At 37.7% G+C, this 13,527-nt stretch overlaps 1 protein-coding gene across 2 annotated transcripts in view; it reads left to right on the top strand.

Annotated features, from left to right (window-relative positions):
- The first annotated feature begins 269 nt into the window (after positions 1 to 269).
- The window catches only part of MOSPD2 (motile sperm domain containing 2), a 53,458-nt gene continuing 40,200 nt past the window's right edge, over positions 270 to 13,527 (top strand). For both annotated transcript variants that reach the window (XM_046673597.1, XM_046673596.1), the window contains exons 1-2: positions 270 to 399; positions 561 to 630. In XM_046673597.1, the coding sequence (XP_046529553.1) occupies positions 391 to 399; positions 561 to 630 (79 nt within the window). In that variant the 5' untranslated portion in view covers positions 270 to 390. The remainder of the gene's footprint in view (positions 400 to 560; positions 631 to 13,527) is intronic.

Raw genomic sequence — 13,527 nt, 5'->3', positions numbered from 1 at the left:
CCAGGAGACGGTTGCCAAGGGAGGTTGAGAAGGCGGGGCCACAGGGAACGTTGTGAAAGCGAACCGCAGGCTGAGCTCTCTCAGACGCAGGCTATCCCACGGCGGGCGGGGACGGGGGCGGTGGCGGGGGCGGTGGCCGGTCTGCAGCGCAAGGGACGTCAGGGGGCGGGGCCCAAACGAGAAGCGAATGGAAAGCCAGGCTGAGGGCCTGGTCCCGCCTCCAGGCCCAGGCGGCCGCATCGGATTGGACGGCGTGGCGACGCTTCCGCCCGCTTTCCTGTGTCACGCGACCGCCTCCTCCTCCTGCTCTTCCCTCTCTACCTTGGGGCCGGCCCAGCCGGTCGTGAGTGAGGTATTCGGACGGCAGCTCTGGAAGTGACAACGGTGACCATGGCCGAGGTAAGGAGCCGACAACACCGCTGCCGGCACTATCCCCCCGCCCCGAACCTGGAAGCCGCCTCAGGCCTGGGAGCCGCGCGCCCAGGTGCAGGTGGGCTGTGCTGAGAGGAAGCGGGCTGGTGCGCTTGGTATCTAAGTGTCCCTTGGTGTCTCCTTTCCAGCATCATGCCCAGAATAAAGCCAGGCTCATCTCTGAGACCCGACGGAGGTTCGAAGCTGAGTATGTGACAGGTGGGTACCGCGTTCTCCGTGTTGAGGCGGGTGTGCGGTGAGCATCCCCAACTTTGCTGGGATGTTTGTGGGTGTGTCTGTGGGAGGCGTTAGGGACCATTTCGACCCTTACAGGGACGGTGCCCTGCACATTTCCTAGATTTTCCTCTCGGTAACATGCCCTGCACTCTGCTCCAATTGGGCGGGCGTTGCGGCCACTGCTTCCTTTAAAGGGGTAATGTAAGTTGGAAATCGGCGAGTTTCTAGCATCTCGCGTTTATGGAACTTCTGAGCACTCCTTAGGCCCACGGCACAGGTGACACTGTCCGGTCCACGGTTTCTCTACTGACCTCTCACCAGCAACAATGGAGAAAATGAACCTAGAAACTCCTGTAATACTATTCTCGTGTACTTAATTGGGGATCCAAATTCCTTGGATATTTTGCCTAATTACTCTTCATGCTACCCAGCATGCTACCCACGGAGTAAGGCCTGCGGCGCTGGAACAAGTTTTTGTCTTTTCAGCACACACCGTACCTAGCAAAGTACCTGTGAGTCCAGAATCGATTTATTGGTTGAATAGTCTAAGTCCAGATGTCACAGATACTTGAGTTGTCCAGCAATTAACTGATGATTTAATGCTTGTACAGTAATTTTTTAAACATGCAGTTTAATTTACCATAAATATGGAATAAATATTCTTATCCTGACCTTGCCACTTAATACCTTACTTGTCTTTTCTGAGGCCCCTCTTTTCATATGTGTGAAATGCCATTATTAGGAGGATTAAATGAAAAAGCATATATCAAACTGTCTAGCGTGGGGTTAGCATATACTAGGTTCTCAATGAAGATTTTGCCTTAATAGTCATTTTGCTTACTGTGAAAGGAGTTAAGCTTCCACATCTTGACTTTAGTGCTAACCAGAGGTTCCCTGCAACTCTAGACTGCCCTAGATTATATGTCAGTTGATGACCTAGAACAAATAAGGAAGTCTGTTCCAAATAACCTGGTCAGTAAATCTTTTCATCCCTCCCTGTCAGTTTTCTTCACATCCTAACTTTGCACCAGAGAGTTGCAAAAGCACTTAATTCATTTTTAGCCCAGAGATCTCATTTCTAGTAATATAGCTGGTTTCAGTAAAGAGATAATTCTAAAATTACCTTCTATAGAAATGTAGCTCTTAGAGCTAGATGGTTTATATTTTAAGAAGTAACCCAGAACTTGACCTAATGAGCTAATGTCTCCCCAATAGTCATTTACTTATGCCCAAGGGAGGAAGCAGAATATAGTCATAGAAATTTAGCAATAGACAAGATGTTAAAGGTCATCTTGGTCCAGCTTTCTCATTTTTAAAATGAAGAAAGTAAGGTCTAGAGAGATTGAGTGGTTTGCTCAAAATCTCTGGTGTTAGTGGCTAGGCCAGGGCTGGTGCTCAGCTCTTCTGAATTTCACTGTAGTTAGTAATCTTTTGGCAAAACCACCTTCTCGAATTAGATCATATCACTCCCTAGCTTGAAATCCTTCACTACCTTCCCACTGTGTTTAGAATAAAAATCCCAATTCTTTACGGTAGCCTACAATGCAAGGCTGTGCATACTCTAGCTCTTGCCCATCCCTCCATCCTCATCTCTTATTACTTTCCTTGCTTAGTACAGATTTCACCACTGCCCACAGTAAGAAATGTGTCATACGTTGCAATCTAGTACATAGTCACACACACACACACATAGTTCATTAAAGAATACTTATTCTGAAAACCTATGACTCCCTGATGCAATGACCCACAAAGTTGGCATCACAGCCTACAAATATGACCCACAGTTTGAAAAACATAACCAGCTACACTGCCTCTTTTATCTTCTTCAGACTGTTTCCATCTTGTGACCTTTCCACTTCTCTCTGCCTGGAATGCTCTTGCCCAGGTAGTGTGCATGGCTAGGTCTTTCTTCTCTTTTCCATCTTGGTTTAAATGTATCTGAGAAGCCTTGGTTGATTGTTAAATAGCCTCCCTGTCTTGTCTCCTTTACAGCTCTTATCGTAACCTGTAATTATCTCGTTCGTTTGCATACTTGCTTATTGTTTATTTCCTTCAGTAGAATATTTCTGGGTCTGGGGCAACCTGTAGACACTGAGGGCAGGGTCTGACTTGCCTCTGTACACCTAGCACAGTTCTCAGTACATACTCGTGGAATGAATATAGCAATGCTTAAGTGTATACCTAGGGATATTGGTCCAAGTCTGTAGTAAGAGCTGTCCTAACAGGCTCCTCTCCCCCACCAAAATCTGGCAAAGAACAGCCCTCAAACTGTGTTTCATCAAGACAAGCGTTATTTCAAAGTAAAGCACTGTATGTCAATAATTACAGGGAGGTTTTTGTCCTTAAATATATACACTTGGCTATGTGTGAGCCCACATGGGTGGGTTATCTGCACAGCCGTTGTAAATATTAATTAATTTAAAGCCTTGCATGCGAAAGGAAAATAAAAACCTTTAAAGACTTTCTCCCCTTAAAGTTTCAGTTGTTTCCTGAAATATAGCATCAGGTAAAGGTAAAGTAGGAAAGTGGTAAAAAGGGCTTTTTGATTTGCTTGTGTACTCCCTTTCGAGTTTACTTTTTAGAAACTAACTCAGGTGTTTTGAACGTCCACTTCTGTCATTTTACTCTTTCTATTGTCGTTAACAATATTTTGTTTCAGAAGAGGCTTAAGGCAGACTTAAGCAAACATGATTTTTTTTAAAAGCAAAATACTATTTTTTATCTGCAAGTTTATCACTTTAATCACTGGCTGTACTCCAAAAACTGTTTTGGAGGTAGGTTCTTGGGAATTCCACGCATATTTTTGTTTCCAGAGAAATTAAGATACCAATTATAGATAGATTCGTAGCTGGCAAAAAGAATAAAATGCAAGTCCATAATTGGTTTATGCATTACCAACGGTCTTTTTCTTCCCCTCATTGTTTCTGTGAGAAATTCCGTGCTGAGTCTCAAATGAGAAACATTTCCCATTCTCTCTTCCTCCTCCTTGTGGCCAAGGCAAGAGATTAATCCCTTGTGACAGTAATTTATTCAGTTCCTCAAATACTCATTATGTGGTTAATTCTGGGAAGCAGTGTGTCACTTTTAGAGAAAGAGCTGAAGAAGGATAGAGCCCCTTCCTGAACTACTAGAATCTAGAGAGACCTTAAAACAGAGTTAACTATTAAAGTTGAGGGAAGTTGCATCAAGAGTAGTAAGAGTGTTAAATCACTTCCGTAGGGGTCAAAGACAAGGAAAAATCACATCTGGTTGGGGTGACTGGGTTAGCACAGAGTTAGAAAAAACTTCATAGAAAAGGTGGTGTTTCTCATGAGCTTTGGAATATGGTGGAACTCATCCAGGTAGAGAATGTGATCCAGATGGATCAAATAATCTGAGCTAAGGCACTAAAGTGAGAAGGTATGGGGCATGTTCAGGAAACCATAGGAAGTCGCCTTTGATGAGCCTTACGGAGAGTAAGCACACTTGACTAAAAACAGTGGGAAAATAGCGTAGAGAGCCTTCGACACCAAAATGATGCATTTGTAGTTTAGCGAGGTGACACAGCTGTTGGGAGGTTTGTGGGTTTTGTTATTTTAGGTTTGTTTTCTGACTTTACAATTATATGAATTCATTTAAATGAATTTGGATGATAGGCAAAAAGTCGGAAGAATCCCCCATATTCTCACCATCCAGAGATAGCTCTGCTAACAGTGGGTGCATTTTTCCTGGTCTTTTTTTCTATATAGTTTAAAAAACATAGTTAAAAGACAATTCTGTATATAATTTTGTGTTACATTTTTTATTGGCATGATCTTATTTCATATTTATGAAGTAAGCAACGTTTTACATTACCATTTAATATTCAATTCTATAAATAAAAGATAATTTTCTTTGATCTTAAATAGTCCCTTTTTGTACATTTAGCTTCTTTCCAGTTTTTTGTTAATACATTTTTTTGTGCAATAGTTCAGATTATTTCCTTAAGATTCGTATCTGCAAATAGAATTATTGGTTTTTAAGAGTGAATATCTTTGAGACACTTCACATGCGTGCTAAACTTTCCTCTATAGAAGTTGCACCAAGATTCATTCCCACCAGCTAGTGTGAAAGTGTTAGTCTTACCATACCCTTACCCATATTTAGTGTCATCATTTCTTAACTGATGGTTCTTTCTTTTAGTTTGCATTTGATTACTAGTGAGAGTAAACTTGTTTTCATATGTTTGTATCCATTTGTAGTTAAAAAATTTTTTTTCATTAGTATGGCTTTTAAAATTGGTTTGGGCTTTTCTTGTTTATGTCACTTTCACTGTTTTCATTTTTTGAATATATTCAGAATTACCCATTCTTTTGTGGTTTCTTCCACTGCTCTTAAGTTAAATTATTTCTTTGTGGTTTCTTCCACTGCTGTTAAGTTAAATTATTTTTCTCTTACCCAATAATTTTTCTAGTCTTTTAATTTTTGTTTTGTCTTTATTATTTTTCTAATTTTGAAATATATTTTATATACAAAATATATAAAATGAATAAAATAAACAACCATGTACTCACCACTCAGCCAAAGAAATAGAACTTCCTATGTACCCCCATTCCTGCCATTCAGGGGGCAGCTGCTTGTCCTGCATTTGGTTTTACTCATTCTCTTGTTTTTCATTAGTTTTACCACCTACGATGTATTCCTCACCAGTACTTTATCAAGTTTACCTCTTTTTGAACTTTAAATATAGAAGCTGAATATATTTTTCCATGACTTGCTTCTGTTGCTCAAGAGTCATTCATATTGTCAAATATAACTGTAATTGATTCCTTTTTATAGCTGTGTAGTAGTTAAGGGAATGAAAATACCAATTGATGGATTTGGAGTTGTTTTTAGGTTTTGCTATTGTGTACAATGCTGCTATAAACATTCTTATACATATCTGGTGCCTAGACTTTCTCTAGGGCAGTGGCTCTCAAAGTTGGTCCAGGAACTGTAGTTCCTTGGGACCATTTCAAGGAGCTTGAAAGGTCAAAACTGTTTTCCTTATAACACTAAAACATCATTTTTCTTTTCACTATCATTCTTTCACAAGCATAAAGTGGCGTTTTCTAGAGGTTACATGGTGAGTGATGATGTCATTGCTCTGATGGCTGATAGAAGGTGTGCTTGTGTGTTCTCATGTTTAAAATTTTTCTTAGTTTCAATACCTAACACAGTAACTATTGATAAATACAACCCATATAAATAATAAAAGCTCTTTAGAGGCCTCAGTTATTTTTACGAGTATAGAAGGGGTCCTGAGACCACGTTTGAGAACTGCTGCTCTAGGGTTTGTACCTAACAGTGAAATGGGTGGTCATAGAATAGGCATGTGTTCAACTTTACTAGGTAATGCCAAACTATTTCCCAAAGCGATTGTACCAGTTTTCATTTTAACCAGCAGTTTTTGAGTGTCCTTGTTTCTCTACACCCTAAAATTTGGCAGTGTTAGTTTTTTTCTTAATTTTTGCTCATCTCATGAGGGTGTTGGGGTATCTCATTGTGGTTTTAATTTACATTTCTTTGAGTACCAGTGAGGATAAGTGTTTCTTCCTATCTTTATGGGCCATTTGGTTTTCAATTCTTTGAAAATCTCTTCTTCAGGCTCTTCTTGGGCCTTTGTTCCTCCATATAAATTATAGGATGAGCTTATCATGTTTCTGCAAAAAAAACAGAAAACAACCTTTGTTGCAATTTTGAATGGAATTGTGTTAACTCAGAGGATCAATTTTGGGAGACTGACATCGTCATGGTTGGGTCTTAATATCCAAGAACCTGGTATATCTATCTGCTAAACTCTTCCTTATTGAAAGATTTATAATTGTCTCCATGAAGGTAGACCCACTTTTGTTAAATTTATTCTCAGATGCTTTACATGTTTTATTTTTGTGGTTTAAATGGTATGTGTTAAGAATTTTTCTAAATGTTGTTGCTGGTTTATAGAAAGTACATTTGACTTTTTTACATTAATATTGAACTCAGAAACCGTACTAACTCTTACTAGTTTTAGCAATTTATCTCTAAATTAGTCTGGGATTTCTGTGTAGATGATAATATTACCTTGAAGTAGACTGTCTTCTTTCTAATTTTCCACTTCTTACAACTTTAAATGCTTTTGCCTTTACTCTGGCTGGAACCTTTAGAACACTGTTGAATCAAAGCAGTGATAAAAGCCTGCTTCTCTTATTCCTGATCTTAGAAAGATAGCCCCGAACATGTCATCATTAAATATGGTCTCTGTTAGGTACCCTTTATCCAAATGAAGAAGTTTCCTTCTATTCCTGGTTTTCTAGTTTGGTTTTTGTTTGTTGTTTTGTTTTGTTCCCATCACAATTGATGGTTGAATTTTGCTAAATGCATTTTCTTCTTCTATTGAACACGTTAATTGTATCTGATGAGATGTTCACTTGGTTTTTCTCTATTAATCTGTTAATATGGTAGATTATATTAATCAGGTTTTTAAAATATATTGCTGTATTCAGTTAGCTGATATTTTGTTTAGGAGTTTTGAATCTGTATTCATGAATTTGGCCTGTAATTTTCCTTTCCTGTACTTTTTTTGTTTGTTTTTGACATCAGGATTATGCAAGCTTCATAAAATGAGTTAGGAGTGTTTCCTCTTTTCTACTCCCTGAAAGATATGGTCATTGCGTAGTTCTAACTTGGTTCCCCATATTCACCCCTTCCCCAACTTATTGTTGTTTTAGATACTAATATTTACTTACCATATATTTACTAATGTCTTTATTTACCATTCCTTCTTAGGTTACAGCTCTTGTATCTGGGATCATCATCATTTTGTCTTAAGTGTAACCTTTAGATTTTCCCTTGGTGGAGTCTTGATGGTAAACTCTTAGTTTTGAAAATGTCTTTATTTTGTCTTCTTTTTTAAAAAAAAATTGTCATTAACCTTGAGGAATGCCTTTATTTTATTAGACTGAAGGAGACAAAGTGGTTAGAGAAGTAGAAGAACAAGGAAACTTGAGTATCTTAGATGATCTCAGGAGAATTTCAAGGACAAGATGATCAGCAGTGAATGGAAGGAATCTCTGTAGGTAGAGGGTGCATAAAACAGGGGTTGTCCTTATTAACTTCCCTCTCTGGAAATGAAGGGTGGAAGGAAAATGACATTTAAAGTGTAACTACACTGTTGCATATTTTATATAAGCTCTCTAGGTTATGAAACACCCAAGGGATCAGCTCAGGCTTTATTCGTCTTTGTTTCTGCAATACCTAGCTCTCTTTTGAGCTAGGATGTGGTGGGTGATCATAAATTAGTCCTCATAACTAATATGAGTTATGTGTTATCCCCAAGAAAAGATAGGTAGGTAGGTAGACACTTGCATTTTCTTAAATTCTGTCTATCTTGAACATTCTCAAGGTCAACCTTTTAAAGTTGTCATGATCAGAATAAGAGGAAAAAAATCTTAAGAGTTTATCAATTTTTGTCTATATTACATATCTAAAAATATCAAGCCTTTGCTGTAGAGAATATATGATTATAACTTTACATGGAGACTCAAGTGGTAAATTTGTGATGGGATGTAGAATTGGTAGACCTACTTAGTTTTGAATCTTTATTCTCAGTAATGACTTTTATCAGTACCTGGCAAATATTTTTTTGACTTATCTCTTTAAGTTGTTGATACCTGTTCTTCATATATGCTCATCCTGAATGTTTAGTGAGATATGCAACTTTAAAGAGTCTGTTACTAGAAAACGGTCACTTCTAGGATGTCAGTTTGTTTAGTCAATTGTCATTTGAAAAGTTCACATGAGAAGAGTGATCTGTTTACCAAATCTGAGTCCTCTTGATAGTAGAGAACATGAATGATTTTTCATTACTGAAAATTTAATCTCTAACAAGAATTTTGGTTTGATTAGATCTCTAGGAGATGGAGTAGAATTCACAGAAATTACTAAATGTTTTTTCTTCCCTGCAGCCATTTTGTAAGGAATGGGAGGACAAAAAAATTGCTACATTTCAATACAAACTATTTTTAGCTGAATTTGTGTTGGCTGTGGAGATTTGGCATATATGTATAGAACTTTTTGATGTTAGTTACTTTATGTTTACTGGTTGGGCTGTGATTTGCAGAAGTTATCTTTTCCCATTATACTGCCATGTATTTATAACTGACATAGGACATTAATAGACAATTTTTAAGTTTTTATACAGGCACTTACTCCATACCCAGATCATTGGAAGAAAAAAACGTAAAATTATGTAAGAGAAAATAAAAGACATGAGAAACCCTATATACATTTAATAGGACTTCCAGAAGGAAAAAATAGAGACAACGCTGTTTGAAGATATAATAGTTGACAGTTTTTCAGAATTTATAAAAGACATCAAATCCTTAAAGAAGCATAACAAGATCTGAGCATCATAAAAGAAAAGAAATTAATCTCTAGGCATATCATATTGAAACTGAAAACACCAAGGATAAAGAGAAAAATCTAACAACCAGAGAAAAATGACAGATTATCTACAAAGAAACAAAAATCAGACTGATACTTGATTTCTCATCAGCAACAGTTGATGCCAGGAAACAGTGAATTAATTTCTAAATGTGCTAAGGAAAATAACTGCCCATTTAGAATATTTAGTCAAAAGTTAAAGTAAAATTTTTTCGGGCATGTAAAGATTGATAGTCCATTGCTAATAAAAAACTACTAGACTACTTCACTAATAAATAAATAAAACCCAGAAAGAAGCAGAGGGATCAAGAAACAATGAAAAGCAAAGAAAGGGTAGGCAAATTAGTAAAGAGAAAATCTAAATTAATGTTGAGAGTAAGAAAAAAAATTAACAGGGCCAGCCCCGTGGCCGAGTGGTGAAGTTCGCCCGCTCTGCTGCGGCGGCCCAGGGTTTCACCGGTTCGAATCCTGGGCGTGGACATGGCACCGTTCATCGGGCCACTCTGAGGAGGCGTCCCACATGCCACAACTAGAAGGACCCACAACCAAAAATACACAACTGTGTACTGGGGGGCTTTGGGAGAAAAGGGAAAAATAAAAAATCTTTAAAGAAAAAAAAATTAACGGTAATAATAGGAGTAAGGGAGATTGGAGGTAAAACGTTGCAAGGGCTTGTATTGTTCAGAAGGAGGATAGAGATATTAACTGCAGATTTTGGCAATTGTGACTATTTAAAATAAGGGTAACCACTGAGAGACAGAAATAAAATATATGATTTCTAAACCAGTGGAGGAATGAAAAGGAGAATGAAGAAAATATCATCTCTCCAGCAGGAAGCAGGAAAAGAGAAAAAAGCAGCATAGTAACTAAAAAACACAGAGTAAGACAGCAGAAATAATCCCAGCTTTATAAATAGTTACTACAAATATTAATAGATTTATACTTAGCAGAGTAGACTTTAAAAATCTTAATTGCCTACTGCCTACAAGAGACTAGCCTAAAATAAATTAATGTAGAAAGGTTGAAAATAAAGAGATGGAAAAAGGTATACAAAACAAATACTAACCAAAAGTAATCCTATGATGGCTACACTTTTGTTAGACAAAATGTTATTTAGGGTGAAAAACATTAATACATTTAAAAAGTGATATTACTAGTGATAAAAGGAACCCTAAAAAAGAATAACAGTTAGGAACTAACAACATAAAAAGTATCTAACAGTATAGCCTTAAAATTCATAAAGCAAAAGCTCCCAGAATTAGAAGGGAAACTCAAGAAATTCACAAACTTGTTGAATGATTTTAACAAACCTCTTTCAGAAATACACAGAACAAGGGGCTGGCCCTGTGGCCGAGTGGTTAAGTTCACACGCTCCGCTGCAAGCGGCCCAGTGTTTCGTTGGTTCGAATCCTGGGCACGGACATGGCACTGCTCATCAAAGCACGCTGAGGCAGCGTCCCACATGCCACAACTAGAAGGACCCACAACTAAGAATATACAACTATGTACTGGAGGGCTTTGGGGAGAAAAAGGAAAAAATAAAAAAAATCTTTTAAAAAAAAAAGAAAGAAATACACAGAACAAGCAGGCAGGAAATCCTTAAGATTTTAGGTTTTAACACAATGGACAAAGTTGATCATAGATGTATATGTACGTGTGTGTACACATGAGTATGCGTATGAGTATACGCTCACGTATTAGTATATAGAATCTCCTACCCAACAAATAGAGAATATATACTTTAGAGAATATATATTTGTGCTCTTGGAGCTGTTGCAAACATTCACCACATATTAAGTCATGAAGGAAGTCTCAGAAATTCCAAAGCAGCTAGATCATACAGGCCATGTTATCACACCATTAAGCAACTAACTTAGAAGTCACATAAACAGGTATTAAAAACAAAACAAATGTTAGGAAAATAAAATGACACGCCTCTAAATAACCCACGAGTTCACAGCTTCCCAGCAACGTGTGCACTTCTTAACTTCTGCTAAATAACCCGTGGGTTGAAGAGGCTATCACAGTGGAAATTACAAAATCCTTAAAGCTGAGCAACAAAATATCTATAGTCTTAATTCGTTCATGAGAAAACAAGGCCCAAATAAAAATCAGCTAAAGATTCAGTTCAAGGACCTACAAAATGAATACAAGTAAATACAGGAAAAGTAGAAGGAAGGAACTAAGAGCAGATATTCATGGTATAGGAAAAAAGATAGTAGGTATAATAAACATTAGCTGGTTTTTTGAAAGGACTGGTAAAATAGACAAACCTAGGATGAGTGATTAAGAAGAAAGCGAGAGGGGCCAGCCTGGTGGCACAGCAGTTAAGTTTGCACGTTCCGCTTCTCGGCGGCCCGGGGTTCGCCAGTTCGGATCCCGGGTGCGGACGTGACACTGCTTGGCGCGCCATGCTGTGGTAGGCGTCCCACATATAAAGTAAAGGAAGATGGGCGCGATGTTAGCTCAGGGCCAGGCTTCCTCAGCAAAAAGAGGAGGACTGGCAGTAGTTAGCTCAGGGCTAATCTTCCTCAAAAAAAAAAAAAAAGAAGAAAGGGAGAAGGCAAAGACATATACTAGGAACAAAAAGCAGATATAATTATAGATGTGGTAAAGATTTTAAAAATCATAAGAGAATACAATGATCAGCTTTATCACAGTAAGTTAGAAAACAGATTGAGTAGAAAACTTTGTGGAGAAAAGAAAAGTCATCCAAAATTGTCTCAATGAAAAGTGAAAAACCTAAATAAATCAGTAACTATTAAAGAAATTGAAATGGTAGCCACAGATTTCTACCACTCTCACTGCCCTGCCATCACAAGGACACACATGAACATATAAGGCCCAAGAGGTTTTGTTAGACTCAGGAATGCAAAGATGATTCATAATCGGAAAATGCAGCAGAGGAATTTACCACATTAACAAAATGCTTCTCAATGAAATTTTTGAATAGGTACAGTAATTCAACAATCAAAACTATATAAAAAGGTAAACGTTGAGAAGTGTCTTTTGTCTTTTATGCGTCTTACTCCCTTCTCCTCTTCCTTTTTTAGATAACCATATTTGTTTTCTGTTTGTTTTTTCTATATTTGTTTAAGCAAATACAAATATGTATGCATTAACAAAATTAAATGATGGGAAATGTTTATTTCAGTAAAGACAGAAACCATGCTGGCTATAATTCAACTTTATGAAAAGCAAACAAAACTTTTAGCAAACAAGGAAAACATTCTTAATTCTAAGTGTATCTTCTAAAAACCTACAGTAAATGTCGTGTCTAATTGTAAAACTTCAAAATAATTCCCATAAAGTCAGGAAAAAGACAATGATCTCTCCATTATTTTTTCTGTAATTATACAGTATATAAAATAACCTAGTTATCAATATGGCAAGGAAAATAAGAGGTATAAGGTTTCCCAATTCTGACATCATTGGTTCATGATAGCAACATGGAAATCTCTAAACTGCCTAACAATCTAATAGAAGAAATGTATGACTTTTTTCCTTTTATGGAGAATATTATAAAATGTTATTAAAGAACATGGAGAGAAGACCTGAATAGATAAATGGAGAGAGATCTTATCCAAGATATTATATGTCTTACATATCCAACATATGAATCCAGCTCTTGAAGGATAGGAGGTGAAGCAGAAAGCGCCTCCCCTCTCTACAACAGACCTGGGGTCAGCAAAGTCCTGTTTCTGTACAACCCTCTGTCCAAGAATGGTTTTCGTATTTTTAAAGGGTTGCTAAAAAACAAAATGAAAAAGAATCAGTAACAGAGGTCATATGTGACCTTCAAAGTCTAAGATTTAGATATTTACCATCTGGCCCTTTATAGAAAAAGTTTGCCAACCCCTATATTAGACCAGTGGTCCTCAAAGTCTGGTCCCTGGACCAGCAGCATCAGCATCTTGTGGGAACTTGTTACAAATGCAGATTCTCAGATCCCACCCATGAATTAGACACCCTAGGGGTGAGGCCTGATAATCCCTGTTTTAACAAGCCCTCCTGGTGATTCTGATAGGTGCTGAAGTTTGAGAATCATTGCTATAGGTCAGTGGCTTAATCTGTCATAAAAGATCACCTGCCTGTCAGTCTCTCACCAAATAGCTTCACAGGAAAGTGGAGATACAGCGTTGGTTGTGGCCAATTAGCAGAGGATGGCCTTAAGAGAATACTTCATTTCAGCCTGATCACTCCCGTTGTTGGCATTTACAGTCTAGCCAATAGAAGTGGTTCATCCAGTACAACTGCTCTTCCAGGGCCCTACCAGGACGTGAAGTGGATCAATGCTTAGAGTCCTGGAGATATAAGAGATCCTAAGAGGTTTTAAACTACTATAATGTTTGATGGTTATATGTTTGCTGCTTTTGAACATTATAACACCCAGTTAATAACTATTCTCTGGTTTTCGTTATCAGAATACTTTTGTACTTTTTCAACCTTTATCTGAAT

Source organism: Equus quagga, chromosome 10 (assembly GCF_021613505.1).
Source record: "Equus quagga isolate Etosha38 chromosome 10, UCLA_HA_Equagga_1.0, whole genome shotgun sequence".
In the NCBI taxonomy this organism is placed as follows: Eukaryota; Metazoa; Chordata; class Mammalia; order Perissodactyla; family Equidae; genus Equus; species Equus quagga.
Note: the sequence above shows the minus strand (reverse complement) of the source record. Positions and strands in the feature narration are given on the sequence as shown.